The sequence below is a fragment of the Pollicipes pollicipes genome, unplaced genomic scaffold (assembly GCF_011947565.3).
Source record: "Pollicipes pollicipes isolate AB1234 unplaced genomic scaffold, Ppol_2.1 Scaffold_3481;HRSCAF=4094_pilon_pilon_pilon, whole genome shotgun sequence".
In the NCBI taxonomy this organism is placed as follows: domain Eukaryota; kingdom Metazoa; phylum Arthropoda; class Thecostraca; order Pollicipedomorpha; family Pollicipedidae; genus Pollicipes; species Pollicipes pollicipes.
Window position 1 is genome coordinate 46,247 of NW_023596304.1, and position 22,769 is coordinate 69,015.

General features: G+C 53.7%; 2 protein-coding genes across 2 annotated transcripts in view; both read left to right on the plus strand.

The window, feature by feature from the left end:
* The first annotated feature begins 495 nt into the window (after positions 1–495).
* On the plus strand, positions 496–15,337 carry LOC119092822 (sodium/calcium exchanger regulatory protein 1-like). Its single transcript, XM_037215739.1, is given in 5 exon segments — positions 496–646; positions 6,078–6,250; positions 7,275–7,332; positions 7,335–7,387; positions 15,284–15,337. Coding segments are annotated over 5 exon segments (411 nt in total). The 5' UTR covers positions 496–573.
* A 3,785-nt stretch (positions 15,338–19,122) lies between these two features.
* LOC119092830 (sodium/calcium exchanger regulatory protein 1) overlaps positions 19,123–22,769 on the plus strand; it is a 29,360-nt gene continuing 25,713 nt past the window's right edge. Inside the window, exon 1 of the mRNA XM_037215748.1 lies at positions 19,123–19,154. Within this exon, the coding sequence (XP_037071643.1) occupies positions 19,138–19,154 (17 nt within the window). The 5' untranslated portion in view covers positions 19,123–19,137. The remainder of the gene's footprint in view (positions 19,155–22,769) is intronic.

The following is a 22,769-nucleotide window of genomic DNA, read 5'->3' on the forward strand; positions in this document are numbered from 1 at the left end:
AAATTTGGTGTTGCTGCGAGTATTCGTTTTTGACCCGTGTTGGAATCAACTTTACCTCCCCACCGGGCGCGGGTTAAGTTTAGACGCCACCAATTAAAAGCTTGTATCTTTTTGCCCTAACCTGTAATTTGAGCAGGCAATCAGTTTGAGCCCGTGAATGTCGCGATGTGACAAGGCTGTCCCTCACTTAGAGGGCATAGAGAGTGCTCATTGCGCTGTCGCCACCACGCTGTAGAGGGCGGATTTGTCAAGTTTCATGATGGGCTTACCATAAATGTCATCCTTCTTGTCTGCTGCTCTCGACGAACCACTACCAACCACCAATGAAGGTTGGACCCCATCCCACGCAGGACTCGTATCTCCGCAATCCAGTAGCTTGAGATACAGACCAGAAACGCCCAACCCTTGTCTAATTTGGTAGCTAAAACCCGGAAAGACAAAAGTGACGCGCTTTCGACCAAAGCCGGCATCCGTCGTCAGCTTCCGTCGTCTGCTTGCGTCGCATCGGGAGCTGGAGGGCGGCGCGCGTGACAAGTACTGATAGCCAGCGTCGTGATCTAAAAAAGTGCAAACATGACTGATAAGATGGTAGGAAAGTGGAAGATGGAATCAAGCGAGAACTTTGACGAGTATATGAAAACTCTGGGTACGTACAGCATGGTTTTAATGTTAGCTTTGAGTGAGTGGACAAATGGCGCCCCTTTCCGCAGTCTGCACTCAGCGTCGTATCGCTACACGCCTGTCTCATCAGCTGCCATGTTACAAGCTGCGGCATAGAACAGTTAGATTTGTCGAAATGCGCAAGAAACGCTATGGCTTGCACCTCTAAGTGCACTCTCAAGTGGGATCCAGGCCCGTCATTTATCACAGGCATCCCGAAGTTTGTCCCCGATTCCCACGAGGATCCCCAAACTGCACTTTTCATTCTCGCGTCATGTCGGTTTCAGTTCAAGCACTCGGTATCCAGGATGTTATAATATCACTTCAGTCAATTGTAACCAATGGCTGAAGTGCACACTTACAGTATACTCTATTTTCGGAAGGCGTAAAGCCGACCCCTCCCCCTCCCCCTCCACCTCGACCCGCCTTTAGGAATTTTGTGGTGGCGCATATGGCCGTCGTTTAAACATTATCAACGTCCATTCCTGGTGTGTTCCCGACCATATAAAAAAACTTCGCCGCTGAGTTTAGTAACGCATTACTACTTAGGCAGCGCAAGACATTTTCTCAAAATCCAATCAAAACAGATCCATGCTTGGTTAAGACAGTGACCCATTCAGGATTTTGCCCAGCAGTGCGCCAAGTGAGTAATAGAAAGCCTTTAAGGCCAAGAGGTCCCTCTTTGTTGCTTGGGAACAGAGGTGTCACTTTGTACACTTTCAGAGGGAGGGGGGCTGAGCGCCCCTATAAGCCCCCCCCCCCCCAGACCGAGCCACCCTATGCTGATTTGACCTCGATGCTCTTCTAAGCCTATCCCCTAATGCATGAGCAAGAAAGAGAAAATTGGGAAAATGAAATTCTGGATGCGCCATGTGCTTGAACTGCTGGTACACGCGGTACATAAACGCTTAACTATCAATCAAATCACTACAGATTGCCACTATCACATTGGCCTCAGATGGGAGTTCAGTCTTCAAAACAGAACAATCTCGGAACTGGCCAAATGATATTAAAATTTTGAAATGAAGTATTCAAATCATAGTGGCTGAAATCCAGGGAAACGGCAGGGTACTGAGGTAGACAAGGTCAACTTTATTGGCTCAACCTCTCCCCCAACCGCTTTAAGAAAGCAAGACTACTGTTTCTGTAAGGCCTCTGCGCGGCTGTAAGACTATTAGGGGCCCTGTATTTTTATTTGGTGGAGGGTTTAGGCTAGTGGTCTTACTCTGATACCTCAGGGGACTGTTTTTATATTGAGAAGCTCCACGAGCGCTTCTCACCGTCAAAAGTACCGAGGGTTTCGGTCCCAGCGTGTCTCTGCCGCCTCTTTAGCCCCAAAAGCTTTAGCTACATCACTAGGTAAAATGGAGGGATTCATTTTGACATGGCGTGTCACATGGCGTGTCATTTTCACATGACACGGCGCGGTGAACGCTGGTAGGCGTACAAAAGTGATCGCGAGGTGCATTTTCTCCGGAGGGATGGTGAAAAGCTGTGATATTGGGCCCCGAAAGCATTCTCACCTGGACATGAAAAGAACATTAGATGCCGACACTTACACGTTTGAAATGGTTAATGGTGCGTCATGGCACGTGTTTTACAAGCGTGGAGCCTAAGTTAACGGGAGTAGGCTAAAACGCTTTTTGAATACTTGCTGGACCACTTTTGATCAGCGCTTTGGTAACGGTGTTTTCAATGCCGAACGGAACAATCGCACGAAAATTTGGCGTTCTTTCCGTGGTGGAGAGTTTTAGCCACATGCTCGTCTACCGTATATCAGTGTGTTACACTAAATCTCTTCATATTTAACGTATTTTTGGGCTTTGTGACCTGTTGTCGTGAAGGGGTCAAGATGGGTTCTGTTTTGTTCCATGCCAAGCTGTCGAAGTCAAGGTTTCAGGCAACCATGGAGCGGTAGCGTGCTATGACCGGGTTGTGGTTTCGTGGTGTAGTTTACTTTGGTCCAAACGAGGTGGTGGCTGCCTCCCTGGTGCATCGTGCCTTCTACCGCCCCTCGGACTGAATCGTCTGTGGATATCCGCTCTCGGCATCTTGTGGGGGCAACTGATGCTTCGTCCGCTGTTGGGAGAGGAGGAATCCGCCACCGTGCGGTACACATGTGCAGGCACTACGCCACGGGATCCGGGATCTCTCCAGCAAAATTGGCTTTGTCATCAAGGACAATTAGTGTGTCATTCTACAAGATTGCGGGAAGGCAACAGCTCAACGATTATTCGCGGCGCTTGTGAACCTTCATTTTCTCATGGCCTCAACTACCATATTGGTATGCAACCTGCAAACCACCCCGCAATCCTTGTCGGGGAAAACACGGCAAACCAGAATCTAATCAGCTGCACTAATTTTGTGTTACTCGAAGCAAGTCTGGTGCACCCAGAATCTGCTGCTTATTGAACCGATATTAAGTATTATGAGAACGTGGCACTACTGTGGTGATGCCCAGTGTGAAGTATTTGGTAAAATTATGCGAAAAATGTAGCCAGTAGCCAGACATGTGTGCTCACACATCCGTACACACGAATTGTGGGTGTCCAGACGGATCATAACTGGTGCGGAACACCTTAGTAGTTCGCTCCAAACTAGTGCGCGCGTAAAGCACAGTATGTACAGCATATGCATTATGCATCTATATTGAGTTATCAGGAGCTTTGCAAATTTGATCAGCTGGTCGATTTGGTTCCTGTTGTTGTGGGTCAGTGTGATTGTGGGTTGAACTGTGATCAGGCTCGAAATCGACACAGTTTATTTTTGTCACCATCGGGCTGTGTTACCGAAGTTTTCTGGTGTGACAAGAAGCAGGTTCCTCATTATCAGTCTAGCAAACATACCGGAGATGAGATTATCCGTTGAATTAAAATGATGCTATATAGATGGTGTTTGCAGGGTGCGAACAGAAAGCCCTACTTGGCGTGTACCTTGCACACAGCGGGAGTCATACAAACAAGACACATTGTTGAATGGAGAACCTGCTGTGCACTGGTGTGCAATCTGGTGTGCCAGTTGAATCTGGTGTGCACAGCGTACGTTGACTGGCAGTGGAGGCCAACTGTATGAGCTGGGGTCCAGCGCGGTAGGGCCGGCCACCAGTCTACAGCGATTGACTCGCAGTGGGGGCCAGCTGTGTGGGCTGGGGTCCAGCGCGGTAGGGCTGGCCACCAGTCTACAGCGATTGACTAGTGCGTTGTACTGAGGTTCTAAAGATCCCGATCATGTACTGATTCGGACGCTTTTCAACGGTCAACGTTTAGCGACTTGGTGCAGGGTCCTGTCAGTGCTGCCATGTGGCGCTGCTGTGGTATATCGTAGTACCTCGGGAATACCCAGTCACACCTAACATCAGCGTGTCTTAACCAATCGCCGGCCCCGTGTGTAGCCTCAGCACGTGATATGGACTGCCGGGCCCAGGGCGTATTCAACGTCAGAGGATCGTAGCGTTTGCACGGCCTATGTAGTTTGCCAGAGTTATGTTGGGAAATGACCACTGAGGTGTCCGATACGTCGGTGTGGCTTCGCAACATCGGATGGGGAGTTCAACATGTCGGCCATCCCCGTGTGCTCGCGAATACAGACAGGTCGGCCGGCCATGTCGGACATTTGGAGACGGCTAAAGCGTTACATATTTCAATTTTTACCTTCAGCTGAAGCGTCTTCGTTTGAGGGTTGTATTTAGGCGAAGGGATGCAGACATTGGGAAATCGTCGTTATAGGTAATATGGCCTTCTTTCACATTAGTGTTTTGATTGTGTTTTGTTTTTTTTTGGGGGGGGGGAGTTCTCCACAAGCTTGATGTTCTTAGGCTGATGGCTCAGGTGCAAAATGGAAGGGGGATCGAGCCCTGGACCTGAGTACGATCCTGTGCCCTGGTCTTAGAGAACTCACTCTCAGGTCTTATGGGAGATCTGCCGTGACTAAGATAGCTGCTGACATTACTTTTGAATATTTTGTGAATTACGACAAAGTGGGTCAGTGTCAGCTGATGTGGGATGTGAGCAACTTACACGAGAATCAGAAGATGAAACTGCTGCAGATGTGTTTCTTGACGCGTTAACTGGGGGCGCACAATACATCGCAGTGACGCTCAACTTCACCAGCCTTACCTTGTCCTCTTCAACACTGACATTCAAAAACCAAGCAGTGCTAACCATTGGTTGTCGTCGGCGGCCAATGTGAGAGGGAATTCTTGGAAACAATGGACAGGTATCCCTACATTTGTTGGTTCACGTACGCAGTTTCGGATGACTGTTGGTTGGGGGCGGGCGCGACACCGCGCCGGTCACGTAGGGGACGAGGTCCGCCCGCCAGGCACCAGCGGGGGTAGTGGATCAGAGTAGGAAGGGACGCGACACCGAGCAACTCGTTGACATTCGCGTTATTCGCCCCTGAGGATCACGGAAATGGGGTTTTGTGGAGCGAGCGCTAACGCGTTGACTCCTCATTCGCTTCCGCCGCATTAGTAGCCAGCGTTTATGTCCCCATCGATAATGAAGACATTTTGTTGATATAATCAGTAACCTTTGAGGGGATGGTGGCATCGAAATGCAGTCATGATTTGGCGTCACACAACGCATTGTATCAGTGTTCTTGAAGTAACACATGCCCGTAGTGTAGACAGCCGCTTAGTGCGCATTACGTACCTTCTCCTACCCCTTCTACCTTCCCCCCCCCCCCCCCCCCCCCCCAGCAGGTTCGCCAGGAGCCTGTCGTTACCGCTAGCGGGTGGTTCAGCTACGGCTTGCGATTCACTCCGGCTCCAGTAGCAGGCGGAGTGGTGTGCATGTCTGTCTCGAACTATGAGCTGATTGAGTGGCTGGTGCGGACCCTAGCGCCACTAATGCCATATCTCGGAAATGCTGACAACGGCCAGAGAAAGTAGAGGCCATTGGCGGGTATGTTATATCACGCCAAGTCAGACGTCACTAGTAATCACCGAACTGTTTCCTGTGTTCGGTTTCCGCGGCTGTGCGTTGCGCTCCGCTGTGTGGTCACTGGGCGGGGGAACACCCGTCACACGTGCGGCGTGTATGGATACGGAGGCGGCACGGCTCGCCGGGCGCCGTTCGGATTTGGCGCACGGCACTAAAGGCATGTCGAGTTGCCACGGCGTGCGGCGATTCCATCCACATGCGCGGGCCGCACGGTGTCCAGCGCGGCAGCCCGTGCACGTCAAACGACACCTTACCACTCGGTGTCCAGCGCGGCAGCTCGTGCACGTCAAACGACACCTCACCACAAGGTGTCCAGCGCGGCAGCCCGTGCACGTCAAACGACACCTCACCAGTTGAACAGCCCTGATTGTCTAGCATATGTCTCTCATGGCCACTGATGTCGGTTTGGAAGTGCTGGCGCTTTCGACATCTCCAGTCTTAGGGCAGCGCCTCACATTGGGTCTGTGCCGGCAGGCGTGGGCTTCATGATGCGCAAGATGGGCAACACGCTTGTGCCGACGGTGGAGATCACGGAAGCGGACGGCGAGTACGAGCTCAAGACCGTCACTACGTTCAAGACCACCGTCATCAAGTTCAAGCTGGATGTGCCGTTCGAGGAGGAGACGGCTGACGGCAGGAAGGTGCAGGTCAGTGGCGGCGCCTGCCGACGCCGCTGGCAGTGCACCGGAATCACCAGGCCCGGTCGCGTCGTCAGTGATCCAGCTCGCTGCCGTCAGCCGACGGTTCGGCCCGTTCACCGCCAGTCACGCCCGGCATGCGGGGCCGGCGAGAGGGAGGCCGCGCCCGGCCGTTCGCTCGGCTGGCATCCTCAGTGACGCCGGGTGAGGACTGACCGGTGCCGGCATCACTGGTGACTGACTGGTGACCGGTGCCGGCATCACTGGTGACTGACTGGTGACCGATGCCGGCATCACTGGTGACTGACTGGTGACCGGTGCCGGCGGTAACGTCTGCCCGGTGTCACGGAAGCCTGCCATGATCCGCGCGCGGGGGCGTGTTGAGTAGGACAGCCTCCGTTGCCGGAGCCCGCAGCGGAGTCGGGCTGCGGGCGGGCTCGGACAGACCATCTGCGCTGTGTCGCGGCCTGAGCAGGGGGCGGTAGAGCGACGCGCCCCCAGAGAGGCAATCAGGCGCCGCCAACGCTGGCTGGACGCTCTGCTCGTCCTCTGCTCGCCCTGAGAGTGTCGCAAGCTAATTACTGTGTGTGTCAGTGAGCGTGCAGGTCGTTAGCCGCCGTCCATCCGGCGCCGTCGCCGGCCGGGGTCTGCCTGAGGCGGTGACACATGACCCGTCCCCGGCTCACCCGGAGGGTGGCGGCAGCCCCGCCCCGCCGCCGTCTCAGGACCGGCGGGAAGCCGTGACCATCGTCGCGCCGCGGCCGCGTGCGTCGCCTGTAGACGATCGGCGGTGGAGCGCCGCTGTGTCGGCGGCCGGACCGGGCGCCAGGCTACCGACGCCGGCCCGGTAGCATCCGCGGCCGCCCGCGCTGTCGCAGCCCGCCGGCCTCGCCCCCTGCCGCCTGTGACGCCGATCCAGCGTCGGTCCGCTCCACCGGGACACGGTGGGCCTGAGTGGCCGCGGCCGGTGCCTCCAGCTGGCTGTCCTGCTGCAGCTCCGGCGTCTTGACCTCCCCCCCCCCCCCGCCGGCAGGCCACTATGACAATGGACGGCAACACCCTGGTGCACGAGCAAAAGGGCAACAAGGAAAAGAGGAGAAGGACTCAGTCCTCAAGCGCACCTTCGATGGCGACACCATGACGCTGGTGAGGCGCAGAAACGGGGACAGGGAGGAGGTCGGGACGGGGGGACGGGGACGGGGACGGGGATGGCGATGGGGATGAGACCGGGACGTGGACGGGAAGGAGGTCGGTGGACGGGGACGGGAACGGGGAGGAGGTCGGGAACGGGGACGGGGAGGAGGTCGGGGACGGGGACGGAAACGGAAACGGGAACGGGGACGGGGACGGGGACGGGGAGGGGGACAGGGATGGCGATGGGGACGAGACCGGGACGTGGAAGGGGAGGAGGCCAGGCACGGGGAGGAGGTCGGGGACGGGGATGGATGGGGAGGAGGTCGGGGACAGGGACGGGGAGGAGGTCGACGTCGGCGTCGGGGCCGGGGACGTGGACGGGCGCTCGGCCGGCCGGCTGTGGCTGCTCTGAATCGCAACCCGTCACACGCTGATTCAACAGTGCTCCACACTGTCAACAGTCACCGCCGCCCGCGCCGTGGACAGCTGCCCGACTGTCAGTTCAGAGGCGTGGCCGTGCGCGCGATGCAACAGTCTGGACTAGTTGTATAATGCTTTAAACCCCATCACGTTTCTGGGGAAGCTATAAGACCACTAATAAGGGAAAATTGATAACTTTGTATGTGGACAAACTGTGATGGGCACAACCCATGGGTAGATGTAAGTGTTCGCCTTATTATGGTTTTTGGTATCGGTGGTGGTAATGCAACCTTTCGTTGCTGCCCCTTCAGCTGACTGATGTACGTTTGGTGCTTACAATTGTCATCATTAGCATGGAAGGGAATGTGTTGTTGGGAACTTCCCGGACCTGGGAGTGCGACTCGCACTTGGCTCATTAAAGATCGACAGTGTTGGCCTTCTTCCGACAAAGGTATGTCTTTGGAGCAGAGACGTCGGGTGGTGCTTTGTTCTTTGGGAGAAGCGGGGGAGGGAGGGGGTGGGGTGAGCCCCTCCAAATCTGACTTAAGCCCTTAGCCTTTGATCCCCTCAATGCATATGAGCAAAAAGAAAATACAGGGTGGAGGAAATACATAAAATGGCTCAACTATTGGTACACTAAGTACCCTGGTATATATAATATATATATATATATATATATATATATATATATATATATATATAGATATATATATATATATATATATATATATATGCCCCCCGCGGCGATGCGCCCCATTTCGGAATCGACGAGGTATATGTTGTTACGTCTTCTTCTTTGTCTTAACATCTGGGATGTAAATTAATGTGGCTGAAATCCGGTAAGAAATCAGGTTTTGGGGACAGGTTGGATCAACTTCGTCGCTTAAGCCTCCTCAGCTGATTAAAGTAAGTGATATTGCTGCTACCGGGGGTTCCTTGTTCAGCGTGCTTCCCACCAGTGAGCCTCAGTGGGCTCGTTCCTGTGAATCTCTGCACTACAAGGGGGGGGGGGGGCACACAAAATGCATTTGAAATATCTTTATACGTTAGGGGCCCTGCTAAGGTTTTTCCGAAGTAACTTCTGGATGTTTTTTAGCATGAAGTTTGTGTTGGCTGAGTTAGCACCATGTTATGCAGTTTTGAAGCTTTAAACTTGTCGGTTTAATGATCTTTGATCTCTTTTGCATTGTGCGTTTGAAACTTTAATGCGGTTTTGTAAGGTTTTTGGAACGCTGTTTTCCCCACCGACGCGGCTTGTTCAGTTCTTGACCCATCCGGGCGAGCCTATGCACGCTTTGATAACCTTGACACGGATGACCTTTGACCTGGCATAACAGATCACTGGTCTCACCTGTTGATTCCACCGGCGCCCGTCTGATGAGCTAGTTGGAGCTTTTCAATGGTGCCTTTCGCAATTCCTGATGACAAGTGCTTGAGATAACAGGAAGGGCACGTAAAACGCTAATTTGGCCCCTGTGACCTGATTTGGTCTATCGAAGGTCACATGCACCATTGCTCAGCCAATCCTGTCCAAGACAGTTGACGAGAGCCTTCCAATGTCATTTTTCCTGTGATTTTAGCCTGAGTAGTACTTAAAATGGTACGGCCCCCCGGGGCTCCCTCCCCCCCCTCGTAGGCCGAAGGTGAAAAAGCATCGTAAGGTGGGGGTGAATGGCCGCTACGGGCGCGGACCCACATTGTTGCTTAGCAGTACACAGCTGGCGGAGCGGCCTCTGCTCCGATCGGGGCAGGTGTTGACGGACACTTGTGACGCAGCAGCACTACTGTCTGGCGTAACGTGATCAGAATTGCGTGGGACGCGGCGGGTTTGATCAAAGGGCTAGGGTGGCGTTGAGTAGTGCCTCGAGTCGGGGCCGGCTGGAGCATTTAAGCAGAGCACTCATCGAATGGGGTTGGAGTAGTCTCGATTAGCCACGTGATCTTAAAGATGAATCACTTGATCTGGATTGAGGGTGAAGTGCATTGATTTCGTGGTCATATTTGTTGTGGACTATGCAACTGTCAGCTACTGTTCGCCCTGAAGGAATGTACAAAGCTGGACGGAAGGCTTTTCAACCGCTGAAATGTCAGGGGAAGATACTTTATGCCGCACTAGGATGATCTTGTTGCGCTTTTATCGCCGGTGAATGACACGTTATGCTCTCTACCGGCTGCGGCCTGGGTGCGTCACTTAACATGCTGCCACGTTTGAAAGTGCCACTATCCGTCCGAGTGGCTCCATGGAAAAACCCAAGCTTCACAAGATTATAACAGCGCAAAGAAAGAAGCCTCTGAGGGAGAAAAAAAAAATGTCAGGAGTCGTAAGATACTGCAGCCTTCTGTCTGTCCGCTTTTTTCGTAAGTCCCAATCCTTGAATCGCTTTCACGTGGCGAAATCAAGTGGTTTGGGTGAAGAGGCCTGTGATGAAAGCAGGCTAAGCCCTACGGATTCAGGATATCCCTCCTACAACTGGGATGGCTGTCCTGGGTTGGCTCGATGTGATATGAGCGTGAAGCGTCCCGAATGTGGGCGCAAGTGCAGTTCTGTTGGTCTGTTGTCTGCTTCAAGCGCAGTTCTGCGCAGTTTTAAAGGTGTAGTTTTTAAGCTTTCTTATTCCTTATGCCTGATTATGTTTATTTCCGTCCGTGCCTGCGTGCTACCGGCCGCAGCTTGGGCCTGATTATGTTTATTTCCGTCCGTGCCTGCGTGCTACCGGCCGCAGCTTGGGCCTGATTATGTCTATTTCCGTCCGTGCTTGCGTGCTACCGGCCGCAGCTTGGGCCTGATCATGTTTATTTCCGTCCGTGCCTGCGTGCTACCGGCCGCAGCTTGGGCCTGATTATGTTTATTTCCGTCCGTGCCTGCGTGCTACCGGCCGCAGCTTGGGCCTGATTATGTTTATTTCCGTCCGTGCCTGCGTGCTACCGGCCGCAGCTTGGGCCTGATCATGTTTATTTCCGTCCGTGCCTGTGTACTACCGGCCGCAGCTTGGGCCTGATTATGTCTATTTCCGTCCGTGCTTGCGTGCTACCGGCCGCAGCTTGGGCCTGATCATGTTTATTTCCGTCCGTGCCTGCGTGCTACCGGCCGCAGCTTGGGCCTGATTATGTTTATTTTCGTCCGTGCCTGCGTGCTACCGGCCGCAGCTTGGGCCTGATCATGTTTATTTCCGTCCGTGCCTGCGTGCTACCGGCCGCAGCTTGGGCCTGATCATGTTTATTTCCGTCCGTGCCTGCGTGCTACCGGCCGCAGCTTGGGCCTGATCATGTTTATTTCCGTCCGTGCCTGCGTGCTACCGGCCGCAGCTTGGGCCTGATCATGTTTATTTCCGTCCGTGCCTGCGTGCTACCGGCCGCAGCTTGGGCCTCGTGCACATTTCAGAACAGTGTTGCGCTGTTCCCCTAATTTTAGGTTATGACTTTCCGAGGCCGCGCTCACCCAGCGGGACTCCAGACTCCACTTTTGTAAGTCGATTATTCTGTTTGGCAACCGAACTTTCGCCGAAGACTCCGTCCAAACCCCGCGCGCGGCAACGTGGCAGTGGCGTTTCACATTTCATGGGAACTTGTGCCAGACCATCGAATTGTGATTTCGTACTCTGTCAGAACGGCCGACAACGATTGACTCCATTCCGTGCTCGCAGTAAAGAACTCGAGTCGTTTCAGTGGCGAGCCATTATGTCTGAAGTCCAAATGGCACGTGCCGAGAGCGTGAATGTGGGTGCGTGCATTGTTTTTCACGTGACATAGCACACCAACTTCTCTGCATGCCAACTTCTCCACGTGCTTGATTGCGAGCGAGGCGGCGGGCCGGGCGCGTGTTCACGTCAGTCGATCGCTGATATTGTAGCTTCAGCGGCGCGGCCCGGTCGGCTGTTGACGCCGCTGACATGCTTCTCTTCGTATTCCGGGCTGTTGCAACCGCTGGTCGTGCCATCAAGCGGTTTTCATTAACGAGTAGCACCAGCGGCGGTTCCAGGATCTATTCAGGGCAGTGAACCAGACTTTTCCATACAAGTGTCGGTAAACTAAGGAAGTATTTCGTTTTCGCCTTGGGGGGGGGGGGGGGGGGGCTGGGGGCACAGTGTCGCTGCTATCCCTTGGATCTGCTACTGCCCAGAACAGCTCATAATTTGTTATCATCTCAGGGTCATGCAAGCTGTTTGATCAGACTCGGTTTGCTTGTAACAGTACTATGTCACACAAATTTAGACTGTCCCATTCGGGTAACACGGGAACGTGAAAGGTGGAACCTGTGAAAAACTGAAGAGCACGGCTGGAAACGGCGTAACGATATCGCCGACCCGGAGCCTCAACGACTGAAGACCAGCACCTTATGACGTCATTAACCGGCGGGGAAAGGTCATCGCCGGATAAACTGAGACACATTTAGACACTGAGACTGACACATTTAGACACTGAGACACTGAGACCATTACGATTTAGCATGCACGAACCCATGTTATCATAGCCAATATCCTTCCAAAGGTTTCATAATGATAAGCATGCGAGTACATTGGCGACCTATTTACTTGGGTTCCGAAAGATGGCTGTCGTCATTGGGCTAGGTTTTGGTATCATCTACACGACGATAGCACTCAAGGCTGGCACCTTGCTCGTCTCGCTACAAAAGGCACCTTCTGGCTGCTAGTGACCCTATTCGTCTGTGTGCTCTGGCGGTGAACTGGGTTCTTACGGAGGTCTACTTCAACCTTCCCCTGCGATCGCAGCATCGCTCTTGCGGATCGTCCGGCAGTCGACCGCTAACGTGGTTTGCCGTGGTTTATTTCACCAGGGTTTGTCTGAAAACCGATTGTTTGCAAGGCTGGTGCATGGGTAAGGGAAAAGTGGGATGCAAAGGTCGTTATAAGAAATGTTTCACAATTAAAGACATTGAAGCAAGTATCAGATTTGATGAAATAGGCTCACTTATAAATATTGGTGTACTTTTATGTGGAAAACACTTCTGGACCACACAATTTGTCTGTTTAGTAAATATGTTCCTCAGTGCGTCATTGTTTGGCTACGTCATAGTACCTCGCGTTATCATGACTGAGAGCTAATTGATGGTCGTTATGTCCGGAAATTGTGCTCACGAACGCCAGTTATGAACGACTCCACAATTGTATCTTTCCTGCCCTTGATGGTCGCATGTGTAATGGAATGGAAGGATTCGAACGGCGTTATTATGGCGTTATGGATGCCTCGCTGACCTTGAAATACTCCTGAAATAGTTCGCACATCGCGAACGCGTAGCTTAGAAGCTAGAGGGGTTCACATCTTACGGAGGGCAGGGTTGTGAACTGCACCGAATTGTCTTCAAGATGGCTCTTTCAGTTCAAAGCCCGATGCAAATGTGAAATACTCCCTTTGAAAGCGTTTTTCAGCTATGACATTTGAAACTCACTTATATGTACATGTTTTGTTGCAAGCAAGACTTGCACCTCACAGCGCTTCGGTGCCAAAATGTTCTTTTTAGCTGCGAATTGTACTACGCTTTCTAAATGTTCATGGCTCTATATTTTTAGACGAAAGTGAGTGGGGATTGCTTTATTTCCCAAGCTGGTGTTCAGCCCGATCAGAGTATAACATATGCAAACAAACCGGCATGTGCGACGCCACCGATATAGTGCGATAAAACTAAGCCGCGCCTCCACAGCTGTGCAGGCTGCCGTTCGGCGAATCGGACGCCGTTTCGCCCTGCCTCGCACGTGCCGACATACGTCACCTGAAGGCTTGATGTGACGCGAATCAGACTCCATGCCTGATGCTTCTTTAACATATTACTGTAGCTGGATTTTGGCTTTCCGTCATGCTAATTCGTTTTGAGGTGGCTGTCATGTGCGAACGCGTCCAGTTGGTCCAGCGTCTGTGAGGGAGCCGGGAACTGCTGGGATTGTTAGAGCAACGACCTCGCCCATTTTCCGCGTTTTACCTGATCCGTTCCTTGTAAGTGTTGGGAGTTTTGAGTAAGATGGTGTGACCAGTGACGTCTGTGAACTGAGGCGGTGAGGCGTGACGGCCGATGGAAGACCGCCACACCGCGGGCCTCGTGTGGGCAACTGCAGTCACAGTACAATCGGTTGATGCCGGAAGTTGGGTAAACGTAGCATAGCGTCTGGCTCGCGATGGCGAACGTCCTGCAACGATGCTGTGTTGCGTTTCCTTGCGCTGGCCCAATCCGCCCCAGCCAGCCCGGGCCCTCCGGCGCCGTCTGCGAGTTCTAAAACCGCGGGTGGGGCGGCGGAGCCGGCTGGCGCTGCGGCCACGTGGCGCCCCTCCCCCCCCCCCCCCCCAACCCTGCCGGGCGGGGCGGCGCCGGCTGGCGGTGCCGCTGGCTGCCCCCTCTGATTGGTGACAGCGGCGTCCGATGCGCCGGGCGCCGGCCGTGACGGTCGTGGGCCGCCTCCGTCAGGCGGTGCTGCTGCCGCCGACCGCGCTCTCACGCCACCCTCACGCGGCCGTGACGTCACGTCCGGCGCCGGACGCTACCGATCGTGATCGGTCGTCATGGGGCTGGAGCGGGCGGCGTCCGGGCCCGGCCGGCGCGGCGCGTCTCGGCGGCACGTGGCCCAGGCCGGCGGCGCTCGGGACAGGGCGGTGACCGGGGAGACGCCCCTGAGTCCGAACACGCCTGTGGGCGGCTTCCTGGCTGGCTGGACCGTCGAACTCGAATGGATCAGCCTGACGTAGGCTGCCGTCGACACACGATCTAATTCCGCGTCTTCTCGCGAATGTTTGCATTCTGGGATGCTAAAAGCGGCTTAGCAACCCGTCGCCCTGGCAACGGACGACGGCGTTAATGTATTCTGCATGCAGCCAATATGTACTTTATCGCATTATCGGGACTCGCGGGCTGTTAAGTGGTTAACCGATGGCCGATATGTTGCAATTTTGCTAAGATCTGAGTGTTCCGTGCTGGGCACAAATAGCGCTAGGCATATTATGCAGTGATATGTCAGCGTACAGCAGTGTTCATATTGCGTTGTGGCCAACGGGGAAGCTCAGCACACGTAGATGTGTTGCACCGTTATCTTGCAAGTGTTTTATAGTCTGAGCTTCATGTGCGGGGAAAAAAGCACAATGAATGTCATGCAATGACGTTCATGGCAGTGTTGATGGCGGCTCGCAGTGGCTAACGGAAAAGCTCGGCACGTGCGGGCGTATTGTGGTCTCCATGCTTCGGCATGGTCTCAGCTCTGAATTGGCGATCCTTTGTGGTCTCCATGCTTTGGCATGGTCTCAGCTCTGAACTAGCGATCCTTGCACGGTGGTAATCCGACCCCGTTTCTGTGTATGTGTGCTCGACAGCCATCAGCGCCCGACCGCTCATGGATGCTTGTCCCGCGATGTCCGACGACAGCGTGGCATTGCTGTCGTCCCATGCTACGTAGCTGGCGGCGAGAGCGACGTCTCCTTGACTGTGACCAATAACCGCTGTCCCCCTATCGCTCGCTCCCTCTCTGACGTCACGCCTCCCCGTTTCAGACGTGCACCGTGGACGACGTCACCGCCACGCGTGTCTACAAGCGGACCCCGTAGAGGCGCCGCCCCGGGCCGACTGTACTCGCCAAGTACGCGCTCGCGCTTCCCCAGTCAGCGGGAGCTAGTCAGCGCCGACTGGGGCGCCGCCGCCCCCCCCCCCCCCCCCCCCCTGACGTCTGTTTCTGGTTCGTGTCGCGATGTTATTCAGCTGTAATCGGAATTTGTCGCGCGCAGCGCGGCCGGCCGGACCGGCGGCGCGTGACCCAGACACGCGACCGAGACGGCCGCGCCTCGAGCGACGTTTTGTATTCGTAACCCCACCGCGCCCGGAGAATCTCAATACACTCGCCGACATGTTGTAGTGGCTCGTTTGCTGAGGTGGCAGGGCTCCGTCGTCAGACTGGAGTGGCTGGGCTCCGTGGTCAGACTGGAGTGGCTGAACTCCATGGTCAGACTGGAGTGGCTGAACTCCATGGTCTCCGTGGTCAGACTGGAGTGACTGGGCTCCGTGGTCAGACTGGAGTGACTGGGCTCCGTGGTCAGACTGGAGTGACTGGGCTCCGTGGTCAGACTGGAGTGACTGGGCTCCGTGGTCAGACTGGAGTGACTGGGCTCCGTGGTCAGACTGGTCGGCGCTTCCGTGGTAATGGGCAGTCTGGCTGTGCTCCCTGCAGCCGCAGAGCCTGGCCGAGGCGGTCCCTCACTGGACTGGCCGGCAGACACGCGAGAAATGCTCAGATCGTCACTGATCCATGCGAGTACACGACTGCGGGTCGTTCAGGGATTTATGTGATGAGGCGTTCGTTTGACAGAGTAAGGGGGAATCACACGCTTTTAGCGTGCACTATATGCCTCAGCGGGCGTGGCGGTGGTTCAGGATGCGTGAACAGTGGCCCAGCAGCACCCAGCAGCTCCAGCTCATGACTGGTCCTATAAGCGCGCGTGGTTGCTAGCGGCCCTAGTACTTGGCTGTACAACATGGCAAACCGGCGGCGAGCTATGTCTGGCCGCGGGGAGTCGTTGCTCAGCAGAACGTCCGTCGCCCCTCCCCACCAGCGGGGTGAATGTAGCCCGGATGCGCTGCGGTCCGCCCGGCGCCCACGGCGGCGGGGGCGGCGGACGCGGGCGCCGGCGCCGGCCCGAGTCAGTCGACAGATGGCGTCCTCAGTGCCGGTCACCCTCGCCCCCCGGGAGGGGTCCGGCAGGCGGAACCCTGCGGCTCGACGGCCCGCTGGTGAGGGGAGCGATGCGCCGCTCTCGCACTAGCCGCGCCGTATTGATTTTCTTCTGTAACGGTCGCCGGCGGTGGTGTTACCCGAGGGACCAATGAAACTGTCACGTTTCAGCGCGGGAGCTGCAGGATTTTCGGGCAGCGTGTTTGATAAAGCTGAGGGATCTGTTGCTGCTTGGCGGGCCGGGCTGCGGGCAGGCAAGCTCTTTGATCGGCGGTATGATGAGCACCGTGTGCGATACACAGCGCGACGTTATCGCACTTCCTTGCATTTTATACCTGCGGCCACGTGCCAATGGCGTCAAAGTGCACGCTTCACCATCCGCGTCCTAGGTAACCACGCCTGCATCGTCACGCGATCACGTTTCTCAGTCTGACGAACGGGATGGGATCATGTGACCAAGAGGGGCATCTAGGTGGCGGAGCGTTATTCAGGCTGCCGGAGTCGCCGACGGGCTTCAGTCGCTTCACCGCAGTCCGGCCGTGCTGTAAGCAGCAGATGCAGCCAGGTATCGTCCCTTTCCGCGAGTGCCTGCGGTCTCAGTCTCCGCCGGCGGGCTTCAGTCCCTTCACCACAGTCCGGCCGTGTTGTGAGCAGCAGATGCAGCCAGGCATCGTCCCTTTCCGCGGGTGCCTGCGGTCTCAGTCTCCGCCGGCGGGCTTCAGTCCCTTTACCGCAGTCCGGCCGTGTTGTGAGCAGCAGATGCAGCCAGGCATCGTCCCTTTCCGCGAGTGCCTGCGGTCTCAGTCTCCGCCGGCGGGCTTCAGTCCCTTCACCGCAGTCCGGCCGTGTTGTGGGCAGCAGATGCAGCCTGGCATCGTCCGTTTCCGCGGGTGCCTGCGGTCTCAGTCTCCGCCGGCGGGCTTCAGTCCCTTTACCGCAGTCCGGCCGTGTTGTGAGCAGCAGATGCAGCCAGGCATCTTCCCTTTCCGCGAGTGCCTGCAGTCTCAGTCTCCGCCGGCGGGCTTCAGTCCCTTCACCACAGTCCGGCCGTGTTGCGCGCGGCAGATACAGCCAGGCATCGTCGCTTTCCGCGGGTGCCTGCGGTCTCAGTCTCCGCATCATCCTGTGTCAAATATTGAACTCGACAGCCGATGCGCTAGCTTAGCTGCCAAACCAATGCACTGCTCAAAAGAGCGGCATGTCAGACCAAGATGGCCGGGGAACAGCCTGCTCACGGACCCCATCATCGAATCGATGGGCTAGCATCGATGGATCAGACAATGACCACAATGATGCGCAAACAGATGATAAAACACAGCTGCACTTGCGAACAAATATGACTGAAGTTTTACAGAATGATTGCGGCAAGATGCCAGAGTACGGATGAGATGATTGTCTGGACGATCGTCCTCATCTGGTGTGTTGGCGTTGACGCAACATGTGATTGGGCCCGAGACGAGAAGAGCTTAGATCAATCTATCAAACATCGTCTCTGTTCGTGATCGGGGTTCAGGCGGCTGACTGCGCGCCCGAGTGTAGGGCACGCAGCCAGGGGCCATTTAACGTCTGCAACAGCGCGGTCAGCTGACCTTTAACCCGGTTACCGCGAGACGAAGCGTGGGCCGATCTCCGAAATTTGCATTGCTTTCCCTCCACACTCGCGACGCGGCCAACCACAGTCTTCAGCTCACACACTGATGTCTACTGGAAAACTTAAAACTTGTAATATCCTGGTCATTACTGATTTGCCAACGTTTATGCTGATCTCATATCTTAACTCGAGTTTGTCGTACTAGCGCACCCAAATTGTGACACATTTGCGACAGCGATACCCGACCCCACTCACTAAATTTCTGAAGCGCTGACTAGTTGCAGTCTACCGTCTGTCACCGCCAACTGAACGCACACAGCTGTGTCGGCCCCAGCCTTGGCTCCCAGCTGCAGCTGGTTCGTGGTCGGTAATGGGAAGCAGTCATTACTGTGGTGTCTGTTCATCTACCGCTGCGCTTGAAAACATTGTTTCGTTAGTGTTATTTCAAGGTCGGTAGTGGGGGTGATATCAGTGTTAATTAGTAACGACACAGGATAGCCCATATCATATTTGATAAATTATATAATATGGGCTATCCCATATTCTATTTGTGATTATATTAGGGCTGATTAGCGATGCTTTTATCTGCGAAACATTATGTACAGTTTTAATTACCATTATGTTGCCAAGAATGTGTTCAAAAGGATTCTTCCCTTCGCTGTTGTTAACAGGTTCGAAAAGGTACAGTCATTTAAACACTGAAATTGTTGAACATGATGACATAATTGTATGCCTTTATCTTTCACGCAACTTGCTGTTTTCAAGACCCCAGTCAAGTCGCAGTTCTACACGACTCGACGCGACGAGATCGATTGTCGGTTCCAGAATCGGCTGCCCCAGGCCGTGGGCAGGTGGAGCCCACGGGTGTTCATTTGTATTTTCGGGCTGGCCACTGCCCCTCCCCCCCCCCCAACCCAATTTGCCCACCTCAACAGTGTGTTTGCATCTCCAACCTTGTGGAGTCTGAGTACAAGTAGATCATTAATGATGGGTGCTCAGAATGATAATTTTAAGATTTTTCATAACTGTTTCACAGGTAAAGGGACCAAGAAAATGCAAACTGCGATACCATGTTAAGTCGAGTGTTGCTGATGGAGCCGGTCAAAAGGTAAGAACTCTTCGTTCATACTGAGTTTACTTGAGCAGGGGAGAGGCGGGAGAATTGGGACACTTTTGCAACTTCAACTTTGATGAGTCATTGCAGCAAAAGTATGAAAGCTAGGTAACATTGCATCATACTAATAAATGAATTGGGTATTTATTTACATCATACTAATAAGTAAGTCTCACTTTCTGGTAGGATACGACTCGCGTGGAGCAGAAACAAAGACCTTCATTTACAGGAGAATCGGGACGCACGCAGGAGAATCGGGGCAGACGTGAGTATGAATTGGGACATACTAAGGAGCATTGGGACAGCATTTCTACTTGGCTACATGTTCTATAATTGAATTGCAAATGATAAAATGAGTGCACTGCATTGCCATCTACTTGCGTTCAGGAGCTTGTCAATGGTCGTGGCAACGTTTCCCTCCGCTGAAAGTGGTAGCATATCAGATTCATCTATCTCGTGTTAAAACTGAGACACAACATTTTAGAACGTGAATTTTCCACCTCCAAATAACCATTCCGTTTTTGGCAGAAGAGCCCCAACAACGGGAAGGTATTTCTAACATAAGATCCGGCTAGCAGTAATGCCGGTACTCTACACAACAACCAGACGACACCGCCACACAACCTGCAGTCGTAATAACCACGTTAAATAATCACAGCCAATGCGCTACTTGCGGCACAGCGGATCATGTGACTATCAACCTTGGCAGTCTAGACACATACTAGGCAACGACAACGGCCGAAAACTTCCTACACATCGCATAATCGCCTATCAGCACAGCCAATGCGATAATTGTAGCACAGCGGATCGTAGGACTTACAGTCTCGGCAGTCTAAGCACCAAACGGGCAAAGCGACTGTCACAAAACTTCCTGAACATCGTGCTACTCACGTTGAATCTGCGCAGCCAATGCGTTGATGGCAACACAGCGGATCACATGGCTAGCAATATCGGTACCTATCCTAGGCACCATCTAACAACGTAAACGGTCACAAAGCTTCCTACACATCGTACTAATCACGTTAAATCAGCACAGCCAATGCAATACCCGCGACACGGCGGATCATATCGGATCACAGCGGATGAGCGGACTATCAGTCTCGGCAGACGTCACATACAAACTGTGCCTGCCAGGTTGTTGCGTCGGTACACGGCAAGCACGCCCACTCTTTGCATGTTGTACACTGAATCCACGATTCACAGCTGAGCCTATACTGCGTCCCACAGTACAGACACGACGCTTTATCGTCAGCCTTTGGCAAGTCCTTTGCACCTCCCAGCTTTCTCCTCTTACCTTTCGTGTTAGTGGTGTTGCTCTTGGCATCGAACAGTCGCTTTCACACACGCTCGTGTTTGGCTTGCAATTTTCGGGTCTTCTTCTCCTCTTCCTCTTTTTTTCTTTGCAGCTCTGGTGTACTCGTAGCTATCATGGTCTTTCCTTTTTTCCGCCCTCGACGACTCGGCTCCACTTTGGGTCCTGCCTTAAAAGATGGAGGATCAGGAACTGTAAGGATACGGTTATGGAACATAGGCATAGGCATTGGACAACATGGCTCACTGGAATACAAAATAATCTGTATTACCTTTGATTAGCTTTGGGATACCAAATTATGCATTACAAAACTATATTTTGACGGAATTACAACATAATTAACGAACATAGGAAAGATGGAAATAAAAGGAATTAACAATCCCGAAAATGTAAGACAGTTCAATAATGAACAATGTTTTCTTAAGGATCGTATGGGCCATCTGGGGTCTGTTTAATGTTACTTTGTCATCGCTGCTTTATCGGTTTAAGGAAGAAATTGGGATAACAGGAACTCACTTTCGGATACCCCCGAAACTTCTGCGGTGAGACAAGCCGGACTGCGGGAGATGCTGGGCTGAGTGGGTCACCTCCTTGGACCTCAGCTGGAGCCCGTGACGGCACAGGAACTGCATCCGGTTCGTTGCTTGCAAATGGCGGCCTTTCCAGCTGCAGGATAACCGGATCAGTCGGCCTCCTTGACAGGGATGGAGGCTCCAGACTCGACACGGTCCTCTTCGTGTGTATCCGCTTCGTGTGTGTCATCTTCGTGTGCGCCCGCTTCATGCGTGTTTGCATCGTGTGTGTCCACTTTCTGTGTGTCCGCTTCGTGTGTGTCATCTTCAGCCACCACGGGCGCTCCTGCAGTCGCTGAGGGAGCTGGTCTGTCGGTCACGTCTGCGGGAAGGAAGTCATCCCTGGTGAAGACTTCAGTGTCCAGTGGCCAGATTCCTGTCGTTTGAAAGCCGGACAGGATGTTGGGTGGGGTGGCCGAACGGATCAGCGCCTGCCCCATGAGCTTCCCCATGTTCAGAAGCTTGATGGGCTTCCCCGCGTTTTGGAGCATCCAGCTGTCTATCTGCTTGTTGAAGCTTGTCTTCATCGGACCGAAGGTGGTGACATTGAGCGGTTGGAGCCTGTGACTCGTGTGAGGAGGTAGAGTCACGATATGGACTCCACTGTCCTTCGCCAACGTCAACACGTTCAGGCTGACATAGCTGACGTGATTGTCGAGCACCAAGACGACTGGATTGTCCTTGCTTGTTCTCATGTGCTTCACAATGTGCTGCATCACCTTCTCAAAGTTTTCGGGCGTCATCCACCCGCTGCTGTGACACAGCTGCAGCGATCCTTCCGGGGTGCCCTCCATCAGATTCTCCCGAAGAGTCTTCCTTGGGAAGACGTAGACAGGGGAAGGTATGCCCCAGTGGCAGTCACAGTGACACACATCGTGACAAGTTCACCCCTATCCGCAGAGGTGACCTTCCCGACCTATTTGTCTCCCTTTCCAGCAATGACTTTTCCAGGCTTCTGTGCAGTCGTGAATCCAGTTTCATCTAAATTTAAAATCCTCGCACCTAAGACTCACGTCTGTTTCAGGACCTCAGACAGGTTTCCGAAGAATTCAGCGACATTGTGCCTGTTGAAGGCTCCAGCTCGCGCGATGGATGTAGCTTCAGGTTTCCGCAGTGACAGTTAGGTGTTCCTTTTCATGAAGGCCTTCATCCACTCGCGCCCCGCTTCTTCATTTTCAGCCCAGGAGGCGGGAAAATGTTTGTCATTTTTAACCGCCATTTGGTAGGCAATTCCACGTGTTTGCTTGTGCGTTAAGCCATGGAACATCTTCGAGCACTGCATCACATATTCACTGAAGGCTTGCTCCTCGTCAGCAGTGAATATCTTCGAATGACTGTAGTCGGGCTCAAGGCGAGTTGCAGGATCGACACTGTGCTTTGCGACATACCTTCTAATGACGCTTTTTCTCACACTGGGCTTCTGCAGATTTTATCAGACTCGCTCCGCCTTCTACATCTTTGACAGCCAGCAGCATTGAATCATGAGATACGTCCGCGTATCCCTTTTCTTTTCTAGCGTATACACGTGGCATGGTTCTGAAAGAAGAAAAAAGGTGAGTGGGTTTCGACAAAAACAGATATCAATTTATGGGTATGTATAGCATTATGCACGAGTGGCATTAATGGTTCCTGCAGGAGAATTGGAACATCTGCATGGCAATAGGGACGGGCGTCCCGATTCTCCTGCAGCGAACGCTAGCTACTAGACGAGTTCTCCGCCGTTTG